General features: G+C 33.9%; 1 protein-coding gene across 1 annotated transcript; it reads left to right on the top strand.

Moving 5' to 3' along the window:
- Window positions 1-14642: 14642 nt before the first annotated feature.
- On the top strand, window positions 14643-25663 carry LOC114290946 (plant intracellular Ras-group-related LRR protein 1-like). Its single transcript, XM_028234958.2, has 3 exons — window positions 14643-15648; window positions 24502-24668; window positions 24764-25663. The coding sequence occupies exons 1-3, from the start codon at window positions 14938-14940 to the stop codon at window positions 25386-25388; spliced, it is 1503 nt and encodes a 500-aa protein (XP_028090759.2). The 5' UTR covers window positions 14643-14937; the 3' UTR covers window positions 25389-25663.
- Window positions 25664-27383: the final 1720 nt, after the last annotated feature.

Genomic DNA, 27383 nt, shown 5'->3' with positions numbered 1-27383 from the left:
TTTGACTGCCTGATATCTGTCTTTCTTTATTCCCTCTCTTCACAACCCCTCATTGTCTCTTTCTTCCTCTCTCTCTATCCTTCAGGGAAATTTCTCTAACTAAAAGTCAAAAAAACTTCATTGATGGTAGATAGTCAACTCAGTAAAATTTTGTCAGTTTTTTTTTTTTTTAGAATTTTATATTCATCATTAATTTTATTTGATAGATCTCAACGAGAACATTTTTAAAATATAAATTTTATTGAAAATGGATATTTCAATCAAAAGTTATAGAATTTTTAAGTTAAATTTTTTCAAAAAGTGAAAGGCATTGAATACTGAAACAATGTGTATCGTTTGGAGCTAAAATTGAATAAATGAGGGTATTTTCGTCTCAAAAGTGCTCCCTGCATTTTCTAGAAGAGTAATTCTACTTACACCACTAATCTAACTCCTTACACCCTCAAATTTTATTTATTTTTATTTTATATTTTTTAATTTATACAATTCATTTATTGCCCTCATCTCTAATAGGGGGCTAGGCTAAGCACGTCTGTCAACGATTTAAAAGGAGTGTCCTATGAGCAATCCCTACTAGTGAATTGACCTACACGCGACTTGGGTGACGTCCCACTTCTCCTAACTTCATTCTACCGTTTTGTGGCACAAATCCAAGAATATAAATACACATAATACAAGTATATCATAAACAAATTAAGACATATCTGGTCTCATGATTTACTGTTGAGGTGGAGGCCTAACGGCTGCCGCTCACACACAGATATGTTCCTGTATCGACTGTTGGATTCTGTTTATTTGTTGTTCACAGAATTCTACCTGTTGTATAGCCCACGACTGAAGATACAGATCTTGAAAAAATGTTAGATAATTATTACGACTTGTAATATAAAATTTTAGAACATTTAATAATCAATAAGTAAATTTACAGAGGGCATACATAAAAATAAAAAATAAAAAAATTAATACTTACAATCATAATCTTCAAAGCAGCTTAGTTCTTCAACACTTAATTTATATATTGGAGATATGTTTACAAGAGAGGGAAAACTTACTAATAATACTCAAATATTTCTTTAACAGACACACTCTAGAAAAACTCTGCCTCAACAAGGGTGAGGTCCTTCCCTTTTATAGTACAAGAGACTGAAAAGATAAGATAAGAGGAGGATAGGTGGCTTGTCCTTGTGGAGTGGAGTCGATTGTCCTTATCCTCATGACTCAGCATCCTATCTTCTTTGTCTGGTGGTGGACAGCTGTGTGTTAGATCTAGATAGCTAATAGAGCATCTTCTTTTGTCAAAAGTTATTGTATTGGTTTTTGTCTACTTGTGCCGATGGTCCTACTAGTGAGGAGCAAAGGACATCATGCTTTGCCTTTTCCTTTTTTATCTTTTTCTTTGTCAATTTTGTCGGCAATCATGCTGGTGAGTGAATCCCAAAAATCTCCAAAGTTGGGTTCGTCATCTTCTGGTGCTTATGATTCTTCATCTAAAATAGCAAATTCATTTTCATCCTAATCAGGATCTTCATAATCTTGACTAGTGGTAACAGATTTCATGGAGGTATTATCTCTGGAAATAGTTTAGAGGAACTGTTCCTCCAAACTATTGTGGATATGTCCGACAAATTAGTAGTTCTGTCTCCGAAAATAGTTTGGATATGTTTGTATCATCTCTTCCCCTCTGCGGGCAAGCTGGAGACTTGTGATCCAACTGGCCACATTTTAAACAAGTCACGTCTTCTTGACCACCTCTCCCAGAACCCGAGCTAGGTACTAGAAAGGTAAACCTCGACTGAACTCCCTGGGACTGTTGAGGGTTAGAACCCCTCTGCCTTTTACCATCCCCCTAACTATCCTGACTCCTCCTGGAGCCCCTCATCCTCTCCTCTTCAGCCTGTATGATAGTTTCAAGATGGGCCACTGCCTCCACAAGAAGCCCATAGTCTCTAATCATAGACCCGGCTACTCTGAACATGAGCTTGGTCCTTAACCGCTTCTCAAACTCCAAACAACGGCGCTCTTCAGTCGCCACTAACTTAGGTGAAAACCTAGAGAGGCTAGTGAAGGTGCCCTCAAACTTGGCCACAGGCATGTTTAACTGCTTGAGGAGAGAAAACTGGTCCCTCTGCTTCTCCTTAATAGTGGGAGGCAAAAACTTATCCTGGAAGGCGTTGACAAAGGCCTCCCAAGTCCCGGTAATGTGTCCCTGCACATACTTCCACCACTGACCTACATCCCCCTTTCAGCTAGAAAGACGCCAAGGTCACCCTCAACTAGTCGTCCTCGATGCCAAGCATCTCAAACGTCTTCACTATCTGTTCAAGCCACTCATCTGCCTTCAGTAACGGCCCCAAAATAATATCATAAATACATCCACAAACATACATAAATGATAGCATAAATCAGAGTCTTAGTCCTTTCATTACATAAAGTTAATGAATACAAAGAGTTTAAGCACCGTCTCCACCGTTGCCTGGCACATGTACCAGTTCTCCATCTACAATAGTCCGACGGTTTCGTTCACTGGACACGACCCAAACCCGCCCCTAAAAGTTTGGTTCATGACCGGCCTGCACATAGGCCTCAAAACAGAATTTTAAAATAATATTTAACCAAATATGGGGCCTTAAGCGGAAGCAATATTAATAAAAGACAACATTCATTGAGCTTGTGCATACATGATGGCTTAATTAGAATTAAGCATTTACATACACTTCCATACATACATATACAATCACATAATTTACATAGATCTCACACACAATTACGTAGGGCTTAATAATTCACAAGACTCCCAATACAAACTAAGGCCTCAACACGGAGGCGTACCTCAGGCGGTTTGGCAGACAGGTGGATCTCATACAATTCTAGTGTCGGTCCCCGATGGCTCTCCTACATAAATATACATAATAACGGAGTGAGCAAGGCTCAGTGAATAATAGCAATGTAAGGAGGTTAATTCTTTGAACATAGTCTTAAAGAGTGTAAATGAGCATATCAAATCATACACAGATCTTATTCATAATTATATCTCAAAACGGCCTCCGGCCCACATGTGATACAGAACGGCCTCGGGCCCATATCGGATACAGAACGGCCTTAGGCCCACAAATAATACAGAACAACCTTAGGCCCACATAACGACAGCTGTCCACACATTGTAGGGTAGGTAGAACATCGACATGTACACTACCTCCCTTGGCCTCTGGCCATGAACCGTAAACAATTCACATCATAACGGCTTTGGGCCCACTTTTATACAGAACGACCTTAAGTCCATATCAATGCTATCGTTCAATCATGTCTATTAATTCAGTTAGAGCACAATGTCAATATGTCATTCTCAACAACCATATATAAATCATAAGCACCAGAAGTAAGTATAACATATCGTTACACTACTATTACTCACAGTGATAAGTTTCTGACAGCAGTGGGACGATGTCCTCGTCTTGACCTACAAACACAATGCACATAGCATCATAAGAATATACCCAATTCCTTACTTTATTCTTTAATCAATTAGTCATATCGGTTCTAAACTCATTAGTCTTCAATAAGTCATAATCCATGTCTCAGAAGGTAGGAGGAATCGATAGGAAAGTGGTTCAGACGAAGAAATGGTACAAAACCGGTAGACAGAAAGTGAGCAACTCTCACTAATTTGGACATATCTATTTCTGTACTTAAGAATTTGGGAGTGAGACCACCACCATTGGAAACTAGACTTTCAGGGCTTGATTTTAGGCTCAAGAATCACTCAAAACGGAGTCTGGATGTAAAAGATATGCTTATCCAAAGTTGGCTGAACAGAGTTGTCTCCGCACGTGCGGGAAACAGGGCCGCACGTGCGGGAAACAGGGCCGCACGTGCGGGAATTGTGCCGCACGTGCTGGACAAGGTGCTTTTTTTAGAAGAATCAATTTTGGGGCTGGAAATGGGCTGCCGCACGTGCGGGAAGACCCGCCGCACTTGCGGCTCTGGGCCTGTTTGGCTGTCTGAAAATGCCATGAGCTCTAACACTTGATTTTTCCATTTTTAGGCTTGGTTTCAAACTCAAATCACCCAAAACACATGTAAAATTGCACCACAATATGATAAACTAACATCAATCAAGTGTAATTTCATTTCAAACAAGTCAATCTTTGCCTCAATGTTCAAGATCAATGTTTTATCTTCCATAATCTTCAAAGTTCTCAAAACACAACTCACAAATACACTTGATTCTTGCATGATCTTATTCTTTGGATAATCTAAGGTTCATTTCATATGGTATTCATAAGGTTGAGCTCCGACCACAAACGAAATCATAGAACTCAAATTCTAATTCCTTAAATATAGTTCCATTAAATACATACATAACACCCTCACCCAAATGGGTTCCAATCTTCCAATATATTTATGATTTCATGAAATTGATGCTTTAAACATAAGGATTCAAGATAGATTTCATACCTTAGCTCAATCTTTGTCTTTCTCTCAGTTCTCTTCAATTTCTCCAAGCTTCCATGGTTGATCCTCTTCCTCTCTCTTCAATCTCTTCAAATTTATCTTCAAGCTCTCATAAATGGTGAGCTCTCTCACTCTTTCATTCTTAGAGAAGCTTCTTCTCTCCTTTGCTCTCTCTTCCTCTCGGTTCTCTCTCCCTCAGATATTTTGTTTGACTTCAAAATGATAAGCTCTCAACTCACATGGCATATCCATATATATATATATATCACACACATAAGCTTTTCACAATAAGGAGGACCAAACACGGCCTTACAAATCGCACGAAATCAAGTTTCAATTAAACCTTCTAGATGACTCTAAAAATTATTCTGATCATAAATATGTCCTCTGTTTTGGTTTCTGAAGCCGCTAAGGCCTTCAATTTGTAGTACAAAGTTAACCACCCAAACATGCATTAACGAATCAGACGAATTAAATTTCTAATTAATTTTTCCAAGTAGCTCTAAAAATTCCCATTAACATATCCAAGTACTCAATTTTGATTTATGAACCCATAAAGGTCGATAATTTCAATTTTAAAGTCGTAACTCAACAGATAATTCCTCAATTCGAATAGATATCATTAAATTAAAATGCATTAAACCATAAGGGCATGAAGGTAATTTTTTATACGAATTTTGGGGTCGTTATAGGACTCACAGTCCTTCCACACACTTCAAACAAAAGAGACTAAAACAGAGCTATATCTAGAGATCACAAAATCCTTATCATCAGAATCAAAACGATATACAAATACTTATATATATATATATATATATAGAGAGAGAGAGAGAGAGAGAGAGAAGAAATTACCAGGCCATTGGATTTGGATACAAAGTCGAAAAGGCTTGTCTGTGAGATGAGACAGAGAAAGAAATTACTAGGGTAAGGGTTTTTTAGGTTTTGGGTGTAAAGAGAAGGAGAAAAAGTAAGGTTAGAAATCAGGGTAATAAAAGAATTGTATAAATTATAAATATATAAAATAAAAAAAATAAAAATTGAGGGTGTAAGGAGTTAGATTGGTGGTGTAAGTAGAATTATTCTTTCTAGAAACCTTAGCTACTACTATACTATTTGTTTTCTTTTATCTTGTAAAATTTTAATATCAAAATCTTAAACTTAAAAGTCAAAAAAAAAAATTACAAATTCGTAAAAATATTTACAAATTTAATTATTAATATTTATAAAAAAAATTACTAATTTGTAATTACTTTTTAAAATATCCACTAATGTAATATTTTCCTTTTAACAATAACAGCAATTCAACTGGATCGGCTTAACGAGTGAGCCTCCAGGCCATGCCGACTCCTCACATGATGGCCTAATTTAAGAATTACAAACACATCCCTTGAGATTTACTTAAATTATAAATTACTCTTCGTAGTTCTAAAAATTACATTATGCCCCTAAGGTTTCTAATTTCATAACAAATAAGTCCTTTTATTAATAAATCATCAAGTTAATTAACAGTTTTTAATAATGTTAAAATTTTATTTTAATTAATAATTCATATAATTTTATTATTGTATAGGTGAATAGTTAGAAATTTTATTTTTTTAATTAATTCTGTTAAATAAAAAATTTTGACACAAAAGTATTTATAATTTTTTAAACCACATGTGGCAATTCGTGTTTTAAATAAATCTCAAGGGATGTATTTATAATTTACCCTTTAAGGGAAAAGCTGATTGAACACATGATAGGTTTCGCCTATAAAAACTTTCTCCTTTTAAAAAATTGTATAAAAATAAAAATAAAGTTGACTGAACCCATGATAGGTTTCGCTTATAAAAACTTTCTCCTTTTAAAAAATTGTATAGAAATAAAAATAAATAGGAAGATAAAAGAAGAAAAGAAAAAGAGAGAGAAGAGGAAAAAATTGATCTGAGTGTAGGATAGAAAAAGGGACCCCCATTCTCAAAACGAGTAAGATGAAAAATAGAGGTGTCATTTGGAATGAAGGTTGTATTGATTTTTTTGGCTAAATTAATTATTAAAAAATAAAATATATTAAAAATTTAATAAAATAAAATTTACATTCAAATCATAATTATTTTATTATTTCTCTTATAAAAGTTTAAAAAATAAAAAAAAAGTTAACCCAAACAAATTTTCTAACCAAGACAAAATAACTTAAAAGTTAAAAATCCAATCTAACTTCCCAAACTAAACTAGAATGTCAAAGTGAATCCTTACACGGCATTTGGGAAACATTTCAATTTCAACAACCTCTTACTCTTCAATAATTTCACTTATCTAAACGAGTAATATTCAGTTTGTTTGATTTATTATTTAGGATTTATTTTTCAAAGTATTATATATATATATATATATATTATTTTTCATATTTATTTGTTTTCATTTAATTTTTTTAATATTCTTAGCAATTTTTTTTTTTTAATTTTTAGATACACCTAACATAAATTCACTTAAAAAGTATAATATTTGTGAAAAAAATCCTTAGAAAATTCACTAAATAGTAAACATACAAAAAAAAAAAAAAGAGAATTCAATATATTTTTCGTATTTTTGTGTATTTACTGATTTAAAATATTTTTTATAAATATTTTACTTTTTAGATACATCTAAGTAATGCATATAAAAAAATATAAAAAAATGCTTAAAATTTTAAAAATATTCACTAAAACTAAAAATAAAAACAAAAACAAAAACCTTAATTTTCAGAAAATTGAATCTAAAAAATTGAAACCAAATACAGTGATTATGTTTCATGAAATAAATATGAAAAATTTTATATTCTCCATTCTTGAATTAATTTGTAGTGTTTATTGTATGTTATGTAATCATATACACATTTGTTTTTTACTTTGGACTCTCATTTGTTTTTTCTGTTTCACATTGCACTTGTGAAACTATGTTCATAGCCACATGAGTCTGAAATGTAGGGCTATCATACCCAAGAAGGAGTGCGAAAAACCAGCTACACTACCCTGTTGATGTGGCCTTTGAAACTGTTGACCCTTATGCCTTTGATCGTAGTGTCGGTATTTGTTCCCATCACGTGCTGGAAATGACTCCCTCTGGAAGTCTCTCCAACCCTAGCCTTCCCATCCTTAAACTGTTTCTCCTTTTCTTTATACTTCGGTGCCCAGTCAAGAACTTTGTCAAACGGTTTAGCATTAAAAGGAAAAGGACTTAGACAGGTAATGATTTAATCCCTTAATAAACTTCTCATTCCTCTTCTCCTCTGTGTCAACCATGCAAGGGGCATAACGAGACAACTCATTAAACTAGTGACATGCTCGATCACTGTTCTACCTTCTTGAGTTAGGTTCGAAAATTCATCACTCAGCTGAGACTGAATAGCAGTAGGAACAAACTTCTAGACAAAATGGGTCTTCAAATCTACCCAAGTCAAAGTCGTCAAGTCTAGACCCTCCTTACACGAGTTCCATCAAAATAGGGTTGCTCTTTCAAGCTAATGTGTAGCCAACTCTTGTTTTTGGATCTCGGTGAGCTACATACGACCAAACACCATCTTATATTTTTTGACCCAAGCATCAACTACAGTGGATCCTCTATCTCCAGAGAATTTCTAACCCCTCAATGAACCAAAGTCTTTTTTTCTCTTCACAATGGGATGATTATTGTTCTACACAACCTGAAGTAACTAAGCCATCATCTTCCCCACATTAACCTACACAATATTGGTTGCCCCTGTAGCATTCGTCGCCGCTGCTGCCGCCACATTATTAGTTGTTTCTTCCCCAATGCCACTAGGCTCAACATTTTTCAAATTATACCTTCCAGCCATCACTTTTAAGTTAAACACACAAAAAAATTCATTCATAAATACTTAGATAAATTCAACCACCAAACTAAACCAGCTAACCCATGTTTCCATAATCCAAGGATCACCTAAACTCTCACAAGTCTAGGGTAACCTAGAGCTCTGATACCAAATTGTCATGCCCCAAAATTTGGACAATTAAATATTAAATTAGGACTAAATCCCAATCAATATTCCATCATCCAAATCCTAAGGGTGAAACAAAATCTAAATGTTTTTTTGTCTCTATTTGGTTGTAAATTTCAATGCTAAAAAAAAAAAATACCAAGGATAATTTATTTTTTTTTAACAAAATGCCAACCAAACCATCTATCATAAATTTATAACTATCAAATACCTCCAACATTAAAGTAGCAACAAATAGTCAAAACAACTTAAATAGTGTAAAGTTAGAAAACAACTCACAATGTCAAATTATCAAAATACTAAGGTTATAAAAATAAATAAATAAACTAATATCAACCCTAAACTCCAGAAAATAAAAGAATTCTGAGAGACATGTCGTACAAATGTAGTTATTTCCCATCACCACTGTAGTCCAAACTAATCCTGCAAAGGAAGCTCGGCTGTACTCAAACAAAACGCACCCGAGATGCCAAGTGACAAAATGAGTCAGTATATAAGTATACTGGTATGTGTACAAGATTTGACACCCACGTATCCACCAGACACAAACAAAAAGTACATTTAATTCTTGTTACGGGACAAGACATGTAGTTCCACCTACATCGAGACGAATGGGTAGTTTTTCGAGATACGGTGGCATTTAGCTTCTTGCCCACAACTAAATATAAACTGAGTATAAAAAAAAATAAAAATAAATAAATATATGGTGGGTCAGCCTTGCATAAAAAGTTAGTAAGTCCTACCATTCTGCAAAAAATAAAGTTAGTATAATTTAATGATAAGTAAATTACTTAAGCAGTATAAAAATGCACCACTTCATGCTTAAATCATTCAAATTGACCAAAACTCAAAAAATAAAAGTTGTACATAATCAAATTTCCTAAAAGGCCCTGCGAAAGTATTTAGTAGAAATTGAACAGGTTGAGACAAAAACTTAATAGAAGAGCTTAGATGGAATTTGAACAAAAAACCTAAATTTGAAAATGAAAAGAAACTGTCCTAAGATGATTTGTTTTGGAAAAGTTCAAAACACAAAAAGTGTTCAGAATAATGTTTTACTTCAGTTTTCGCAAGATCAATGAAAATGAGTTTGTTTCGTGGGTTAAAACAACATCTAAAGTCTGTATTGCTAAAATGAAAAAAAACTATTGTAAGCAAAATTATCCGATTACAAGTTCTAATTGATCTTTTTAGTAAAAAGATAAAATTCAAAAATTGTTTAGAATTACGTATACATACCTTTGCCCAAATTTCGTAATTTATCGAGGTTGTTTACTATTTTTTCAAGATATACAAATCAATACCATTCTAACTATACCAATAAGCTCATATTTAATTCTTTGTATCTTAACTCCACCACTTTGGACCTTCACTTCTGGCTTACACATATATCCCATGTGCCTCTTGTATACCTAACACCGCTCCGAAGCCAAACTTGCCCTAGGGATATCATCTCGCGTTTGACCCACACTCCCCGGACGATTACTATATACGTACGCATGTAGATCAAAGCACTCGTCTACTCCTGAGAACGAGGCAACAATATATATATACACAGCCCCTCATCTACTCATGAGAACAAACATAACAATGCCAAGCCTAAGGCATTCAAATAAATCTCATAATCTTCACTTTTTTTTGGTACAATTTTTCTCACCAGCACTCAAATAAAACAACAATTCATGGAGTCATGGTAGAGTATTTGGAATTTATCTATGTGTTCTTAGTTTATTTTAATTTCATATATCCATGAGTGCGATTACAACCATAAAATAATATATATATATATATATATATATATATAAACCCTAAACCTTGCATACACAACCAACCAAAATAGTTGAAATCAATCCATCATCTACATGCAAGTCCAATATCAAACCAACATCAAATAAAGAAAAATAAATAAATAAAAACAAAAAAAATAAACATAAACCAAGGAAAGTGAGTTTTGCACTCACAATTATTTTTCGAAGATCAAAGAAATACTAGGAGAATTAATGAAACCACCAAAATAAAGCCCTAACTCTTTTTTTTTTTCCTCCTATCCTCTTTCTCCTTGTGATTGCTGCTGCTGCGGCTTCAAAACCCTAATCACAGGGTTTCTCTCTCTCTCTCTCTCTCTCTCTCTCATTCTCTTGGCTGCGCACTCTCTATTTTTTTTTTCTCCTAGTGACAAAACTATTATAACCTAATTTACTATAAAATCTAATTTCCTATTATCACCCTAACACCTTTGATATATATAAGATGAACATATATAACAGCTTATATATATATATATATGGATTAATTATATATAATTAAATATCACATTAAATTCTCATGTATTCGCGCAATTAATAAAGCAATAAAAAATAAAGTAATAATAATAATAATAGATAATGACTTAAGGAAAAATTAAGGTCGCTACAGTACTCATATTTGAAAATTTCATGAAAACAAACACAAAAACATAGAACTTGTTTCAAAGTTTTGGATCAAAACATGGTTATTCTTTAAGAATACAAGAGCATCACTTTTTTTTTTTTTTTGAAACAAAACTTTAAATTAATGCATTGCTCATGAATCGTGCTGGATGATGCAATGTGATCAGATTAACATAAAGAAAAGCAAAAGTAGATCAATAATCTAACCTCAAAACACAAATCAAGTGGTTCAAAGGCTAATGATCAAGTTTCCTCCAAGAACTTCTTCTTCTTCTTCTTTCTAGAACTTCTTTCTCTTCAACACAAAGATATGGCAAATGATATGGGTTTCTCAACTATTAATTGACTAATACCCACTACTGGGACATGTGGCATTATCTAGTCAAATCTCCTAAAAAAAGTGTCCGAATGAAAGGACAATAGTAGGTCAAATTGTATACAACAAGGTGGCATGGATACTCTAGCAATGAAGGGATCTTGGCTCAAAAAGTAGGATTTAGACAAGTGAAGGTTAGATGAAGTCTTCCTGATTTCGGCTAGGAGAGGTAAAACTTGGCGTAGGTGTGACACACTTCGGCCTAGGGATGCACAAGTCATGGAACAAAGGTTGCTAGGTGTTGGCTAAGGTGCACAACTCGGCAAGAAGGTTCAAGGATCAAAGATCTCGGATTCCTAGGTGATGTATACCGTGGCCTAGGTGCGAGGGTGGAGATGGAGGTCAGCTGAGATGGTTCCAAGATGGCCCTAGGTGTTGTCGATCAATGGCCTAGGTGTAAGGGGTTCAAATGTGTGAGGTAGCAAAGGTAGCTGACGTAGGTTCAGCACACAAGCATGGAACAAAATAAGGATCTTATACTTAGGCAAAATACAATAGCATCAAAACAAGACAGGATCCCACACTTAGACAAAAATCCAAGTTTACAAAATGTAAGCTTAACAAACCAAAAGCATGTAAATTCTCATGAATATAACTAAGACAAAAAATGAGGGTTGTTATAATAGTTTTCTCAAATCTCATTGTTATCTAACATAGCACATAACAAAGCTAAATAACATACAAATCATTAAGACCTCAAAGCAAAGAGGACGAATGGAGAAAATCACCAAAAGTTGAAAGTGGTGAAATGGTGTGTGCTTCGATTAGAACAAAGTCCTTAACAAGCTCTACACTTTAACTCAAAGGAGCAAGATGACGAGATGACCAAGTCGTTATATTTGATGATCTAGTGTGAAAAGCTAGAGTTTAGAGAGAAATGGTGGTGTCGTACAAAATAGGGAGAGAAATGAGAGAGAAAATAGAAAGAAAAGTGAGAAAAAAGAAAGAATTGTAGGTCTATTTATAATGCTATAATAATAGAATATTAGCCCCAAAGTCAACTAAAAGAATAAGCTAAAAATCCTAAAAAGTAGGGCCCAACCCGTGGTGAAATTTCAGAATTTTACTGTCAAATGTCGACACCAATAGAAGGGGTGTTAACACCTAGAATTTGTGATGAAACACTTGAGTTTGCACCAATAGAAGGGGCGTTGACACTAGAAGTCCCAGAAACTAGTAGCACAAAGAACAAGCAGGTCGTGCGATGTCAACACCTAGAAGGAGTGGTGTCGACACCAGAAAATAGAAACAAAAAGGAGAAAAGAGAAAGAGGTAGATGTTGACCCTAGGAGCCTAGTGTCAACACTAAGAACAAAATTTTAAGGTTCCCAAGGCACTTCCTAACAAAACTAAGAGGTAAAGAACATTTGGCAAGTTTAGATCGTATTTCACTCCTCTAATATAATGATATACCAATCCCAAAAATCCCAAAAAAGAAAAGTAATAGAATTGAATCCATTTTCCAATGACATTTGGAAAGGGATTTGAAAAGGGAAATGGAAAAGGTAGGTGAAATGTGAATAAATCATGCCTATATTTCACATAGTTTTACACACATTTCCCTTTCTCTTTCCAAATTTCTCTCCAAATCTCCCAACCAAACACACCATAAAGAACACAAGTATTACAGAAGGACTTGCGGCAGGAAAGCTTATGAAGATGTCTTTATAAAATTTGGATGTGAGGGGCTTACGGCCGAATCTCCCGTTTTAAAATGAAAAAAAAAATGTAGAAAAATTTAATGGTAATTAATAGAAACTTTTGTTTGTGATAAATAAATTCAATGCAATTTAAAGGTAAAGAATTTAAGAATAAATTACAAATACATTATTTGAGATTTACTTAAAATTCTAATTTTTTCATGTGGTTCTGAAAATTAAATATCACAGCTTAAAATTTTTAATCGCATAATAAATAATCTCTCTCATTGCTCAACCATTAAGTTAATTAACAATTTCTAATGATGTTAGCAATATATTTCAATTAATAGTTTTAGTAATTTTATTGTTGTATAGGAAGGTAACTAGGTATTTTATTTTTTCTATCAATTTTGTTAAATAACAAATTTTGACAAGAGTATATTTGTAATTTTCAGAACGAAAGGAGTAATTTACATTTTAAACAAACTTTAAAAAGTGTATTTGTAATTTATCTAAAATTTAATATAAAACTATACAAATTTTTATTTTTAGATCAATAATATAACGTACTATATTTTGAATAATTTAAGTTTTAACAACGTTTCGTAATTTATAATAGAACTAGCAAAAAATTGTTCATATTTAAAAGCATTTCATTATTCAAAAAACAATACTAATCGTTAGACTTATTTAATCTTTATTTTTAATTATGCCACGTAGAATATTTTTTATAATCATTAAATTTATTTAATCTTAACTCTCAATTATGTCACATGAGAATTTTTTTTAAAATTAATCAATTTTATATATAGATAAAGTAATGAAAAATCGACATGTCAATTGCTTACAAAAATTAATTATAAATTCATGAAAAAAATTATAATTTTGAATATCAATATTTGTAAAAAATTTTAACATATAGACTAAATTCTAATTTTTCTTAGATTAATCCCTTAATCTCTGTATTGAAAATGCACAACACCAAGAAAACTTAAAAAAAAAAAAAAAAAAACAAATACATGTAATTGATATTGATACGCCGGCAATTTTTTCCAATCTGAACAAATTCATATGCTACCAGCGATATATACAAAGCTGACCCATTTTTATTTATTTATTTTCAGATGGTAAGGTTGACCCATGTAAAGCAAACTAGTTTGCTATTGATCTCAAGAAGAATTTTATTATAAACATTTTATATCATATATCTGTTTAGTTATGTAATTTTTTTATAAACATTTTATATCATATATCTGTTTAGTTATGTAATTTTTTTTTAATTATAATATTATTTTAAGATTTTAATTATGATTTTTTATATTTAATTTTATATATATATATATATATATATATAAATAGAAAATTATATAATTTTGGGTAAATTACACTTACACTCCTTGAGGTTTGGGTTTAATACATATCACCCCTAACGTTTGAGAAATTACAATAATCCCCTGTCATTGTAATTATTTAGACGGAATGAAAATATTGAACTCATACACTTTTTTTTTTTTTTTTTGCTTTGCTTTGCTTTACTTTTTCTCTTTCTTTCTTTTTTTTTTTCCCTTTTCTTTTACTTTTTTTTTTCTTTTTTTTAAAAATTTTTTTTAATGTAATTTTCTCTGTTTTTTTATTAAGAATTTTTACATTTTATATAAGTAAAAATTTATACAATAAGACTATTAACTATAAGAATGAAAATATAATTTTCAAAACCACATGAACAAAAAATAATTAGATCAAACCTCCATCGGTCGATGAAATTTACCCAATAATTTTTTTTATCTACAATTATAAATCGGTACCTAGTCTTTCGCCCGATCCGAATGAATAGGATCGGAACGAAAACAAAACGAAGCAGAGACGAGCCAAAAAGTCTCCCTCGTTCGTTTATCCACGACGCACACTCTTCATTCTCAACTACTTTCCTCGTTGAGCGATGCCTTCAAACTCCGGCCAAAGCTTCTGAATTCCTCTCTCTCTCTCTCTCTCTCTATATATATATATATATATACACACGAATATTATTGATCCAATCGACCTGTGTTGTGTTGGAGTATAGTAATGGATCCGAACCCCAAGAGCTTCCCGATTCTCTCATATGTGATGTCAAAACTCCCCAGTATGAGTCCCAGACACGCCGCTGATATGGACTTCGACATCGAGCAACCACGGCCACCGTCCTCGTCCGATGCGTCGACTTCCAAGGAACCATCATTTGACTTGGAGGACCGTATGCCCCAGCTAACCGACCCCAAAATCATCGCTTCCATGCGATCTGCGGTCTCCGATGTCGCCCAAGCCCGATCTATCCTCAAAACCCTTGGCGACCGACCGGACCACGAGGCTGTTGACACCGCCAAGGCCAAGCTCTTCGAGATCGAGTCCCAACTCTCGAAACAGCACGAAGAGATCGTGTTTTCGCCCGAGCTCCGGGACTCGGCTGAGAAGGATAGACAGGTTTACAAGGCGGTGATTTCGTTGGATGAAATGCACGAGGCTTACGAGAAGCTGGTGAAGGATGCGGAGGCTAGGTTGGTGAAGATTTATGAGGCGGCTGTTGCCGGCCGTGATGTGGAGGAGTATGATGGTGATGGTTCAAGGGAGGTGGTGGAGGAGGTGAATGAGGAGGTGGTTGGGATTTTGCAAGAAGCATCATCCGGGAAGGGGATTGAGAGGATTGATCTTTCAGGGCGTCTGTTACGTCTGCTTCCAGAGGCCTTCGGTAGCCTTCGTGGGTTAGTTGTGCTTATTCTGTCCTCCAATCAACTTCAGGTTAGCCCCCTAAATGCTCAATTTAAGTTATTGGAATGCAATGAAATGGTGATTCATTAAGCTTTCCTATGAAATGGACATTTCTTAAAATAGTGAAAAATGGTAAAACATGATTCGACTTGTAATGCATCATTCCATTCCACTTCACTTTAACTAAACACTACTAATTGTCTCTTACTCTGTTTTATTTTCATATGTTAAACTGTATTATGGTTGTGTGATTGTGACTAATTATAAGTGGAGGGTGTTTGTCTGGCCCTGCCAAGTACTGGGATATTTCTGCATCACTGGAAGTGTTGGGGGTAATTTGTTTTTCCCTTACTAATATAGTATGAAACAATGATCTTATTGGTTGGTGGTTAAGGGCTTTAGGCATTAGTTATAACGCGTATGAGATGGTAGAAGCAACCCAACAATTCTACAAACCTTTTGAATTCTAACCTTACCAGAATTGTAGGAAATGGTTGAGACTTCAAATGAATTCTGTATTATTGCTCAAAACTGAAGGGCCATAGTTATTTATAATAAAAGACAAACCTAATGCAATCTAGGAAACAACCAAGTAAGTTTCTTAACTAATGCAAGACCAATAAGGAAAGGGTAAACAGTGATTCTACTTGCACCACAAAACTGTCTCCTTAAACCAAACCAAACCAAACCAAACCAAGTCCCATCAAATGTGGTCGGCTACACGAATCCTTCTTCTCTTCCTTCCCCATCACACTACCTCCACCAGCCCACCACCGTAATTCACAACCCAATAACAAACCCATCATCTACCATTCTTTGATATACTGAAAATGCCAAAGAACCCATGCTCAACTTAGCTAAACACATCAAAAGAAAACTGTAACGAGGGTCCTACATGTAGTCATTCGTATCCATTAACTCCATAATCTCACCATTGCCATTACACTCTTTGATCATAAAAATTATAGTCTTCTGGTATATTCACTCTCACTCACTCTCTCTCTCTCTCTCTCTATATATATATATATATATAAAGGATGTGTTGATTTAAATTATGAAACAAAACCGACTCTATCTATGTATTTGCTTAAAAAAATTTTAGGCTTCTGTTTTGAATTGTTAAAACTCCATATCTTTGTCTTTGTTTAGTATCTCTGTCTCTCTTTCGCTTAAATCTTCCTTCTTACATGATTTGTTCATATTTTTGTTCTTATATGATTTGGGTATTGAACCGTGGGAGGATAGGGTTCCGTTTGTCAATGGAGTAGGCCATGAGACCCGAAGCACCGAGATTGCTAGTGACCGAACCAGTGTGGTGGTGGAGTCGTGGCGGATTGGCGGTGATGGTGGTGGGCTGGTGGAGGTGGTAGTGAAGGGGTGGAGATGAAGAAGTTTGAAAGATTTAGGTGTAAGGAGAAGAGTCAATGTAGAAATTAGGGTAAAATTGGAATTATAAAAATTGTAAAAAAATAAAATAAAAATTTAATATTTTAGAGTGTAAGAGATAATTTTGTGGTGTAAGTAGAATTACTCAAGGGTAAATTACATAGACCTTTTATGAGGTTTTTGAAATGACATTGACCTCCCTTGTCAGTATTGTTGGACAAACGATGTTAACAAAAAGTTGTGTTTTACAATTTTAATCTTGTGATATTTTCATGGGTAAATTGGATTTGGAAAAAATACAGTAAGCCTCACAGTTTTGACATAATTATAGTAACTTCTTTTTGTGTAAAATTAAGGCCAAGTTTGGCTATCCTAAATAAGTACACACTTTATTTTTTTATCTTTTTTTAATCACATCATCTCTCTACTTTTCTGCATATCTTTTTGTAAAAAGACAAAAAGTACACTTATTTAGGTCATCCCAAACAACCCCTAAATGGATCAAAACTAATCCAAATGATGTGAAAACACAAAAAAACAATGTAAAGTACACATTTAATGTAAAAGAGATAACAACATAATTTTTTCATCTATATAGCTAACAAATTATTGATGAAAAATGGGCTAATTGTTATATAAATTAAAATCTCAAAAGAGCAAAATTAATTATGTCAAAATTGTGGAATTTACTGTATTTTCTCTAAACCTCAAGGGAGGTTAGTGTAATTTACCCTATTTTCATTTTATTCAGCTCTTTTTTCATACCCCTACCAGAATCTTGTTGCACTAGAGCCTCCTCAACAGCAACCCAATCTCTCTCTCTCTCTCTCTCTCTCTCTCTCTCGGCCCTATGTTCCTACTCTATTATAACTCCACTTTCCCCTTCTGCTCCTCTTGTGACCACCATGACAACCCTGCACTAAAATTGTCACGACTCCAACCCCCACGCTCCTTGAGGTTAGAGCTGTGACCAGCCACTAATCATGGATTACTTACGGCCTCAAAGACAAAATTTTGAAATATTTAAATAATATTGGGGCCTGAAGCAGAAGCAAAACAGAAATAATATTGTCCATTGAGCAGTGCATACGTGATATGATCGGAAATATTTAAAACATCTCATAATACACTTATAATTTCTATACAAACATTCATCTACTACGTAACCCAAGATCACATACATAGCTTAACAAATCATAACAAAATGATGCTTAACAAAGCTTGGCCATAAACAAAAGCTAAAGCCTCATCATGGAGGCACATCCTTGGGTGACTTGACAAATAAGGGCGGACTCCAAAACAAACTTTAATGCCGATCTTCTAGATGCTTACTTACATATATATAGAGGAAGGGGTTGAGCTAATGCCTAATGAGTAATAACAATGTAAAGTGGTTAATGAAGAGTTTCAAATTTTAGAAAACATTCTTATTTTATTCAAAACATCATTCAGAAATAAATTGTACATAAGTTTAACAAATTATGTGATTCATCTAATAGCATTAAACAAATCTAAGCTTGGCAGAACGACCTCTAATCCACATATAGCAGAACAATCTTTGGTCCAATACATGGCAGAATGACCACTAGTCAACAGCTGTATAGAACGACTTCTGGTCCAACGTATAGTAGAGCGATCTCTGGTCCAATATATAACAACTGTACAGAACGATTTCTAGTCCAACTTAAAACAGATAAGACAGAACGACTTCAGGTCCAACATATAATTTTCATAGAGAATTCATTAAAAGGTGCCACAATAAATTATCAAAAGGAAAACTCCTTCATTCATATCAAAATATAATTTCAGAAAACATATCGTATAAGAATATTTCACAAAATAACTTTACGAAAATATCTTTACAAAGTTATTATTCATTGTGACTTGGTCGGATGCTATCCTTGGCGGTTCAACCTACACATTGCATACAAACATACACATAGAAACATAACATTATTTGCTTGATCTAATCTTACTTCTCTTATCTTTTCTTCCCAAATAAACTGAATTCTTATTTTGCTTCATTAACCAATTAATTTATATTGGTTATTAACTTATTATTCCTTCTCAAGGCTTAAATCACGTCTAGGAATGCTCAGAAAAAAATTGAGAACGAAAATATGGACGTAAAACAAATTTTCAAAATATGTTGAAATCGAGTAGTTCGCTCGAGCGAATCTTTGGTCACTTGAGCGGTGACCTCGGCTCCTCTATACTTTGATCTGCAAGAACAGATTCTGAATGGCCTCAATGTTCGCTCGAGTAGTGACTTTATTGTGCGAGCGGTTTGCAATTTTTTCGGGTTCCGAAAATCATGAAAAATGGTTTCTAAACACAATTTCAAAAATTGAGTCCATGCATGTCTTAACCAAAAACATGTAATCTTTTAGGATTCAAGAACACATAATCAATTTCAAACCATTACATTATGACTCCTTTTATTTACCAAAACTTAGAATCAAACTCTATGAATACAATGATTTCAAAACTTTTCTTCATTTTTTTCTTACAAAACATGAAATTAAAGCTATAAAGCTTTTAAAAAAAAAAATTTGCATGTCAAAACTTGCAATTGAAATTGTATAATGCTTGGAAAACATTTGCATGCATGAAGTTAAGATCAAAATCAATCCAATTCTTGATTGTCAAACTCAAATCATAATTTATTTTTTAATTTGTCCAAGTTTAGATTTAATTCATTCTCTTCATGTCAAACCCAAATCAAACTCATCAACTTTTAAAAACATAAATTAAAGTTCCAAAACCTTAAATTCTATGATGCATGCGAGGATGAACTTCAAATTTAGGAAGAATATGAAAAATTAAACTAAAATTCATGCAAAACATTCAAAATCAAACCCAAATTAATTAATTTCCAAATTTAACTTCCATATCTTGAGCCTAATTTCATTTCTTCATCTCTTTGCTATTTTCTTTCTAATTATATGAAATTGAACCCAATTATTTCTTGATTTCAGCTTTTAAGTAAATTATCTACAAGATTTAAACTTTAATTTCTTACCTAAAGCTGTGGATTGTTGAATTCTTGAGTTTACTTCTTCCAATTTCTAGCACAATATTTTCTTCAATCTCTTGGTCTCTCTCTCTCTCTCTCTCTCTCTCTCTCTCTAGAGTTCTTGAACTCAATGCTCCAGCACAAAGAAGGAATACTCATACCCCTATACTTGAACCCTCCAGCAAAAATATAAAATGAAGTTGCCTACTCTCTCTCCTCATGTACACACTCATAAACATAAAACGTGAAGGTTTAAGAATTTTCTCAAATTCTCTAGAACTTTCACGAATATTTTAATTAACTTGAGTTGGATTGGATTAATTTACTAATTTCTCATCAACTTAATTAATCAATGATTAGGCTTAATTAATTATGTTTAGTCTTTAATTAACTTAGTCCTAACTAATCATGATTACCACATAACTTAATTAATCAAATTAATATCAATGGAGGCTTAATTAATCAAATCTTAATTTTGCTAATCTGAATCAAATTTTTAATTAAACTCCCAAAAGGCTCTAAATATTAAACTAAACAAATTAAGCTCGTCAATTTTGATTTCTCAAATCATCTCGGCTTTCAATTTCTGATTCAAAATAAAATCTTCTTATTGAACGAATCAGTATATACATATTACAAATAACATATGAACTCTAATTAATTAATTATGTCTAGCTCCCTTCAATTAGAATAATTCTTGATTTCCATTACTAAATTGATTTCGATTAGGCTAATTTAATCTTAATTTCGTTAATTTTGATTAATTTCTTGAGAAAGTACCCAAAATATTCTACACATCAAATTAATGTTATTAAACTTTTCAATTAATATTTCTGTGGTGTTTAATCAATTCAATTTCAAGTTCGAAGTCATTCCTTAACTTAATTTTAATCCATCAAAATTTATACAAAGGTCTGTTTGGCAACGCTTACGTTTTCAGTTTATATTTACAAAAATTTTATATATTGGTTTTTTTTTTTTTTTTTTTTTTTTAAAAAAAAATATAAACTACAAACGCGTTTGATAATTGACAAAATGTTTAAAAACTTTTAAAAATATAAAAAAGAGTGGGAAATGGCACCGCAAGTGGCGGAGGAAGACGGTGGTGGAAAGTGGTGACGGTGGGTGGTGGTGGGTGGTGGTGGTGGTGGTGGCTGGTGGGTGGGTGACGGTGGCGGGTGGTAGGTGGTAGCGAGTGGGTGGTGGTGGCCGGTGGTGGGTGGCGGTGGGTGGTGGGTGGTGGCGAGTGGTGGTGGTGGGTGGTAGCGAGTGGGTGGTGGCGGTGGCGGATGGTGGGTGGGTGGTGGTGGCGGGTTGGTGGCGGAAGGTGATGGTGGGTGAGTGGGTGACGGTGACGGGTGGTGGTGGTGGTGGTGGTGGCGGGGGGTGAGTGGTGGCGGCAGGTGGGTGGCGGATGGCGGTTGGTGGTGGGTGGTGATAGGCAGGTGGCAGGTGGCGGGTGGGTGGATGACGGTGGCGGGTGGTGGGTGGCGGTGGCGAGTAGGTGGCGGGTGGTGGTGGAAGGCGGTGGATGGTAGTGGCGGGTGATGGTAGAGGGCGATGGATGGTAGTGGCCGGTGGCGGGTGGATGGCAGGTGGGTGGTAGGTGGCGGCGAGTGGGTGGCAGGTGGGTGGTGGTGGCGGGTGGTAGGTGGTGGTGGTGAAAGACGGTGGTAGAAAATGGTGGCTGGTGGTGGCTAGTGTTGGGTGATAAAAAAAAAACAAAAAACTCAAAACGGAAATACATTTTTTGAGTTTACAGTTTTTTGCCAAATTTATAAACTGAGACCACTGATTTATAAATCAAAAATTTACCAAACAAGTTTTTATTTGAGTTTTTAAAATTTTTGTAAATATAAACAGAAAACTGAAAACGTAAGTGTTACCAAACGGAAATTGATCTGATTTTCCTGCGTCTTATAATTTTTGACACATGCATTCCTTCACATTCCTAATAAGTTGTATTCATTTCCAATTTCTTTATATTCACTAATTTACATTTATATTCCTTGATAATTTAGTTACTTAAATTCAATTAAATATTGTTATATATGTTAATGATTATTTTAGCAAGGAATTCATGTGTACACAACTTATTCACTATTTCCCTTTTCAAGTATTAATTAAATTATTTTATATAATCAAATAGCTAAATTTTGGTTTAAGGCATTTAAGGTGCTTAATATTAATTACCGTTACAAAAATTAGCATCCCTAAATTAGCATTATTCGGGGTGTTACAAAAACCCCACTATGACAGCTGTCCAAATCCTTAAATCGTAAATCCCCCAATACACCTCCACCATCCCTAAAAATCTCGAACTCCACTGTTGCCCCAAAACACCCCAATCTATATCCATGGTAACTTGAAATACCCCAATCCACACCTACTTCCACGGCCGCAAGAGAGCAGTGATTTGCAGGATTTCTTATTGGAACTCCCAACACGAACTCAAAGGTTGCATCAATGATACTATGTGCATGAGGCACTTGCTCCTCCACTCTCAAGCTCACTGGTACTTTGCTTCACTCTCTCACTACATTACCAGCTGTGATCCTCCATTTTGTTGATCGTGTATTGGTTAGCTGTTGGTTCCATATCTTAATGTCTACTAGGTTACCGAATTGCCATTTTATTTATAAAGAACTGGGTAAGCTACCAATAGGCCCTAATAGTTGAACTTAATTACCATAAAGTTCCATTGCAAATTAAGTCATAATAAAATCGTCGCTAAAAATAATTTTTTGAAGCGATTTTTTGCATGTCGCTGAAAATTGACAATTAGTGACCTCTTTTTTGGGTCACGGTTTTTATAAATTGTCCCTAAAACTTACAATTAGTACCTTTTTTTATGATGAATTTTTTAAATTGTCGCTAAAAGTTGAAAATCAATGACTTTTTTTATGACTATTATTTTAAATTGTCACTAAAACTTATAATTAGTGACATTTTTGGTAACAATTTTCAATCTGTCGCTGGAAATTAACAATTAATGATGTTTTTTTAATAGTGTTTGATGGAAAACACTATTAATTATTATAGGACCTATTGGACAATAAGTCCACCTATTAGGATCTCCACGTAAGTTTCCCTAAAGAATTTTATAGTGCTACACCACTAGTTTGCATGTGCGTGCAACTGCTTTCCTGTTCAACATGCCCTACGGTTTTGTTTTGGTCTACTTCTCTTCTTGTTCAAATTCTCCAATCCTATGTAGTTTGAGGTTATGTTGATTTGATTATCTTATTGCCACATTTAAATAATGCGTGTAACAAATTATATTTCTCACATTTTTGGTGGTTAATTATATATCTTTCCATTCTGTATTATTGTTGCATATATTACATCCATTGGTCATTACTAACTTGGCAATGCCAAAGTTATAATTTGGCATGCTACAGTGTCAAAATGTCAAATTTTAGCAATGTTTCTCCACCTTGTGCAAATGCCATTTTGTACAACCACCATTCACTATTTTTATGAGTATAATTTTTATGATCTTGTGTGTTAATTTTTGATATTTTTATGATATTCTTTGAGGTTTTTTTTCTATTGAGGATTATTTTTTGGCGGGGGGTGTGTTTTTGGTTGCCTGTCATTGGGTATTTTCTTTGGGAAAGATGATGTGGCAGGTTATAGGCATTGCCAAGCCTTGTGCCAATATTAGCATAGTAAAGATCAATTTTGGCTCAAAACTGCCAAATTTTGGCAATGGCAACTGTTTTAGGCTTTAGCTATCCACTGGATATGCTGAATGACCATTTGGTTTGTCATTCATAAAGGTGGTATAATTGCACTAGGCAAGTTAACCTCCCTAGCTTTGGAAAGAAACTAGTTTCAAGTAAGGGTGTAAATTGGCCAATTATTTTGCTGGGGTTTGAAATTATTGGTTTGTGGTCTTGATAAGTATAATTTTTATTATATTTTTATTTAACGAGAGTGTGTTTTTCACTAGTAATTGACTTGAAACTATTTTTACTTGATAGTAGGGTTCATTTTTCTTTAGCTTAGCGGGGCCCTGTTGTCCATAATAAACTACACGCATTGTCATTTTTGCAGCTGACAGAAATAAAGAGAAAAGGGGAATAAAAGAAAAGAAACAAAGCATAGAAGTGTATTGCCTGTTAAATTTCACATGCTTCACTTTCTCTGTCCCCAAAGTGTTAGTGATTTTTGCACCAAAAAATTGTTAATGATTTTTCTTTTTATTGTTATTTATTTATTTATGGTTTAAACAGGTTGCACCCTTCCACTTTCATTTATTGTTTTTTTTTTTGTTGTTCAAATCTGTGTTGTTTTCCTGGTTTGCACAAGTGGAAGTGGATTGTAGTGGTACACGAGTCAACATTTTTGAAAAGAATTGAATTGGAAGGGCCTTGTAATACCAACTTCATTGGCTATTTATTATATTAGCATTAATTGATTGAGTTTTGTTTTGCTTACTTTCTTCCTGACATTCGGTTTGTGTTGGAGGGAAACAGGTGATTCCTGATTCTATTGGTGGTCTAGAAAATCTTGAGGAGCTTCATCTTGCTTCCAACCTTCTGGAGTCTTTGCCTGACTCTATTGGATTGTTGCTTAATTTGAAGATTCTAGATGTTTCTGGAAACAAGCTTGTTGCTTTGCCTGACAGCATTTGTCAATGCAGGTTATCCAGTGCTAATCACAAAATTGATTTATTTAAAAGTTTCTTGCCTCATCTTTCCCCTGGATTATCTAGTGTTGCTTTCTTGACTATTCCAGGTCATTGGTGGAGTTGGATGCAAGCTTCAATAGGCTTGCTTACTTGCCAACAAACATCGGGTATGAACTTGTGAACCTAAAGAGTCTTTTAATCCATCTGAACAAGATCCGTTCTCTTCCCAGTTCTATAGGCGAGATGAAGTCATTGCGCATCATGGATGTGCACTTCAATGAGCTCCGTGGCCTGCCACGTGCAATTGGGAGATTGACGAACCTTGAGACCCTCAATCTGAGCAGCAATTTCAGTGACCTGACAGAACTTCCTGACACATTTGGTGATTTAACCAATTTGAAAGAACTTGACCTCAGCAACAACCAGATCCATGCTCTTCCTGATACATTTGGCCGGCTTGACAATCTGACCAAGCTCAACTTGGAAGCAAATCCTCTTGTAATTCCACCCAAGGAGGTTGTCAGTGGAGGGGCCGAAGCTATCAAGGATTTTATGTCTAAGAGGTGGCTTGACATATTGGTGGAGGAAGAGCGGAAGAGCATGCTTGAAGTAGAAGAGCAGACTGAAACTGGTTGGCTAAGTCGCAGCACTTCCTGGTTGAATAATTTTGTTTCAGACGTTTCAGGACATATGAAATCTCCTGTGGACCCTTATCTCAATCAGCAGCTTTGATCTCATTTCCCACTCAGCGGTTGTTTTTGAGCACCCCCTTTCTTCTGATGGCATGTGCAATCTGATCTGATGAAGATATTGTAGAAATGGGTCTTCACCGCAGGTATTTTGCATTCTCCAGTTCATATTTAAGAGGTGACGATCAAACAATTTCTTTTCAGTGTTCTAGCCAGAATCCTTGGAAATGTTCACAAGTTTGGCAGAAAAATGAATAGATTGGTTGCTTTTTATGTATTCATTTGAAAGAGCATAGCAAATGCTTGTAGTTGCACCAAGGTTTCCTATTGCCTGTATTGCAGTTTCGTCTAATAATTAAACCCTTAAAATTTACAGTTGTATGAAAAAAAAAAAAAAAACTCTTTTACCTTGGTAAAACTGTCCCAAATGAATGGGAGAAATTTATGCAAAAGTCAAGTTTAAAAATAATAAATTACTCTACTAACAAAAATAAAATAAAAAAAATTCGACCGCCACCTTCTGTACCATCACTATTACTATCACTATTATCATTGAAAATATTTATGGAAAAATTTATCAAAAAATGAAATGAATGATATTTCTATAGAATAATTGCACATTAAAATTTTACTGTCTGATTCTAATAGTTATTAGTGAAATTCTATTGCCATCACCCATAGAAGTATTAATGGAGATATTCTTATCAAAATAATAAAATCTCAAAATTCCTTTTCTGAATAAATATACAATGAAATTTTGTTGTTTGAGTTTATAACATAAGAGTGAAATCGTCATTATAAGAAAATATGTTGTTTTATCTATATATGAAATAAAAAAGTTCTCAAATGAATGAATTTGTACAAATTTTGGCCAATTAAAATTTGAAGATTACAAATTTTGGCCAATTATATATATATATATATATTAAGCAAAAATGTGTTTTTAATGAGAAGCCTCTAAGGCCTCCAAGACTTCATCCCAAAATTGTTTGTTTGTTTTTTTTTTTTCCTTTTAAAATTTGAAAAAAAAAAAAAAACACTATTGGGTATTAATTACTTAAAATTAATTGTTATACCATAATTTGTGACATTTAAAAAGAAAATATAAACTTTCTATTTCATACTCTTTGCTACCTAACTTCTCTCATTCCATATTGTGTCCAATATCAAAACCCTACAATATTACAATTTAAATACATCCATCTTAACCCTAAAACATTGCAATTCCTCCATAACTTATTTACTATTATCTCTCACTTCATACCTACACGGCAAGAACAAATCACGGCACGCAAAAAAAAAAAAAAAAAAACTAGAGGGAGCAAAATTGTGAAATGTGATTATTATTGAAATTATCATGTTCTTCTGTTTCAGGATTTCGGTTGGCATAACTTGATACCTACTCAATCCCTCACAACATTATGAATAGTGTTTTACTTTTTTTTAGCAATGATGATGTGTAAAAGTTGTTGAAAATGAATTTTTGTATATTGAATGGAGGTATATAATTAAGCATTCAACTTTTAAACATTTTATTTATTTGTTTTGATTTTCTATTTAATTTAATTTCTTTATATTTTTATTTTGTTGTAGAGGTTGTACACATAAGAATGGGGTTGCAGCTGTGAGGGCTTATGGGAGTTTATCCCGAGCTTATTTTGATAATTCGAACTGTTCGTATTGTCGAGTTCGTCGAGTATGTCGTCATTGCAAAAAATTAAGTTAATCGAACATTCGTAACCCCATGATCAAGTCTATAACCCTTATTTTGCCTTAATCATATTCATGAAAATTTACATGATTTTGGTTTGTTAATTTTGCATTTCGTAAACTTTGATATTTTGTCTAAGTGTGGGATCCTGTCTTGTTTTGATGCTATTATATTTTGTCTAAGTATAATATTCCTGTTTTGTTCCATGCTTGTGTGCTGAACCTAGGCTACCTACATTTGCTACCTCACCTAGATCACACATTTGAACCTCTTACACCTACGCCGTTGAGAGATAACACTTAGGGCCATCTTGGAACTATCTTGGTT

Source organism: Camellia sinensis, chromosome 15 (assembly GCF_055761805.1).
Source record: "Camellia sinensis isolate YWXY chromosome 15, ASM5576180v1, whole genome shotgun sequence".
NCBI lineage: Eukaryota > Viridiplantae > Streptophyta > Magnoliopsida > Ericales > Theaceae > Camellia > Camellia sinensis.
The sequence above is the reverse complement of the archived record's forward strand: the minus strand, read 5'-3'. Positions and strand labels throughout refer to the sequence as shown.

What these genes read in the sequence shown, in the direction of transcription:
- LOC114290946 (XM_028234958.2), top strand. Translation starts at nt 14,938, where the DNA reads ATGGATCCGAACCCCAAGAGCTTCCCGATTCTCTCATATGTGATGTCA. An exon ending in TGTCCTCCAATCAACTTCAG is followed by an intron (nt 15,649 to 24,501) that starts GTTAGCCCCCTA and finishes GGAGGGAAACAG; the next exon opens with GTGATTCCTGATTCTATTGG. An exon ending in GACAGCATTTGTCAATGCAG is followed by an intron (nt 24,669 to 24,763) that starts GTTATCCAGTGC and finishes TGACTATTCCAG; the next exon opens with GTCATTGGTGGAGTTGGATG.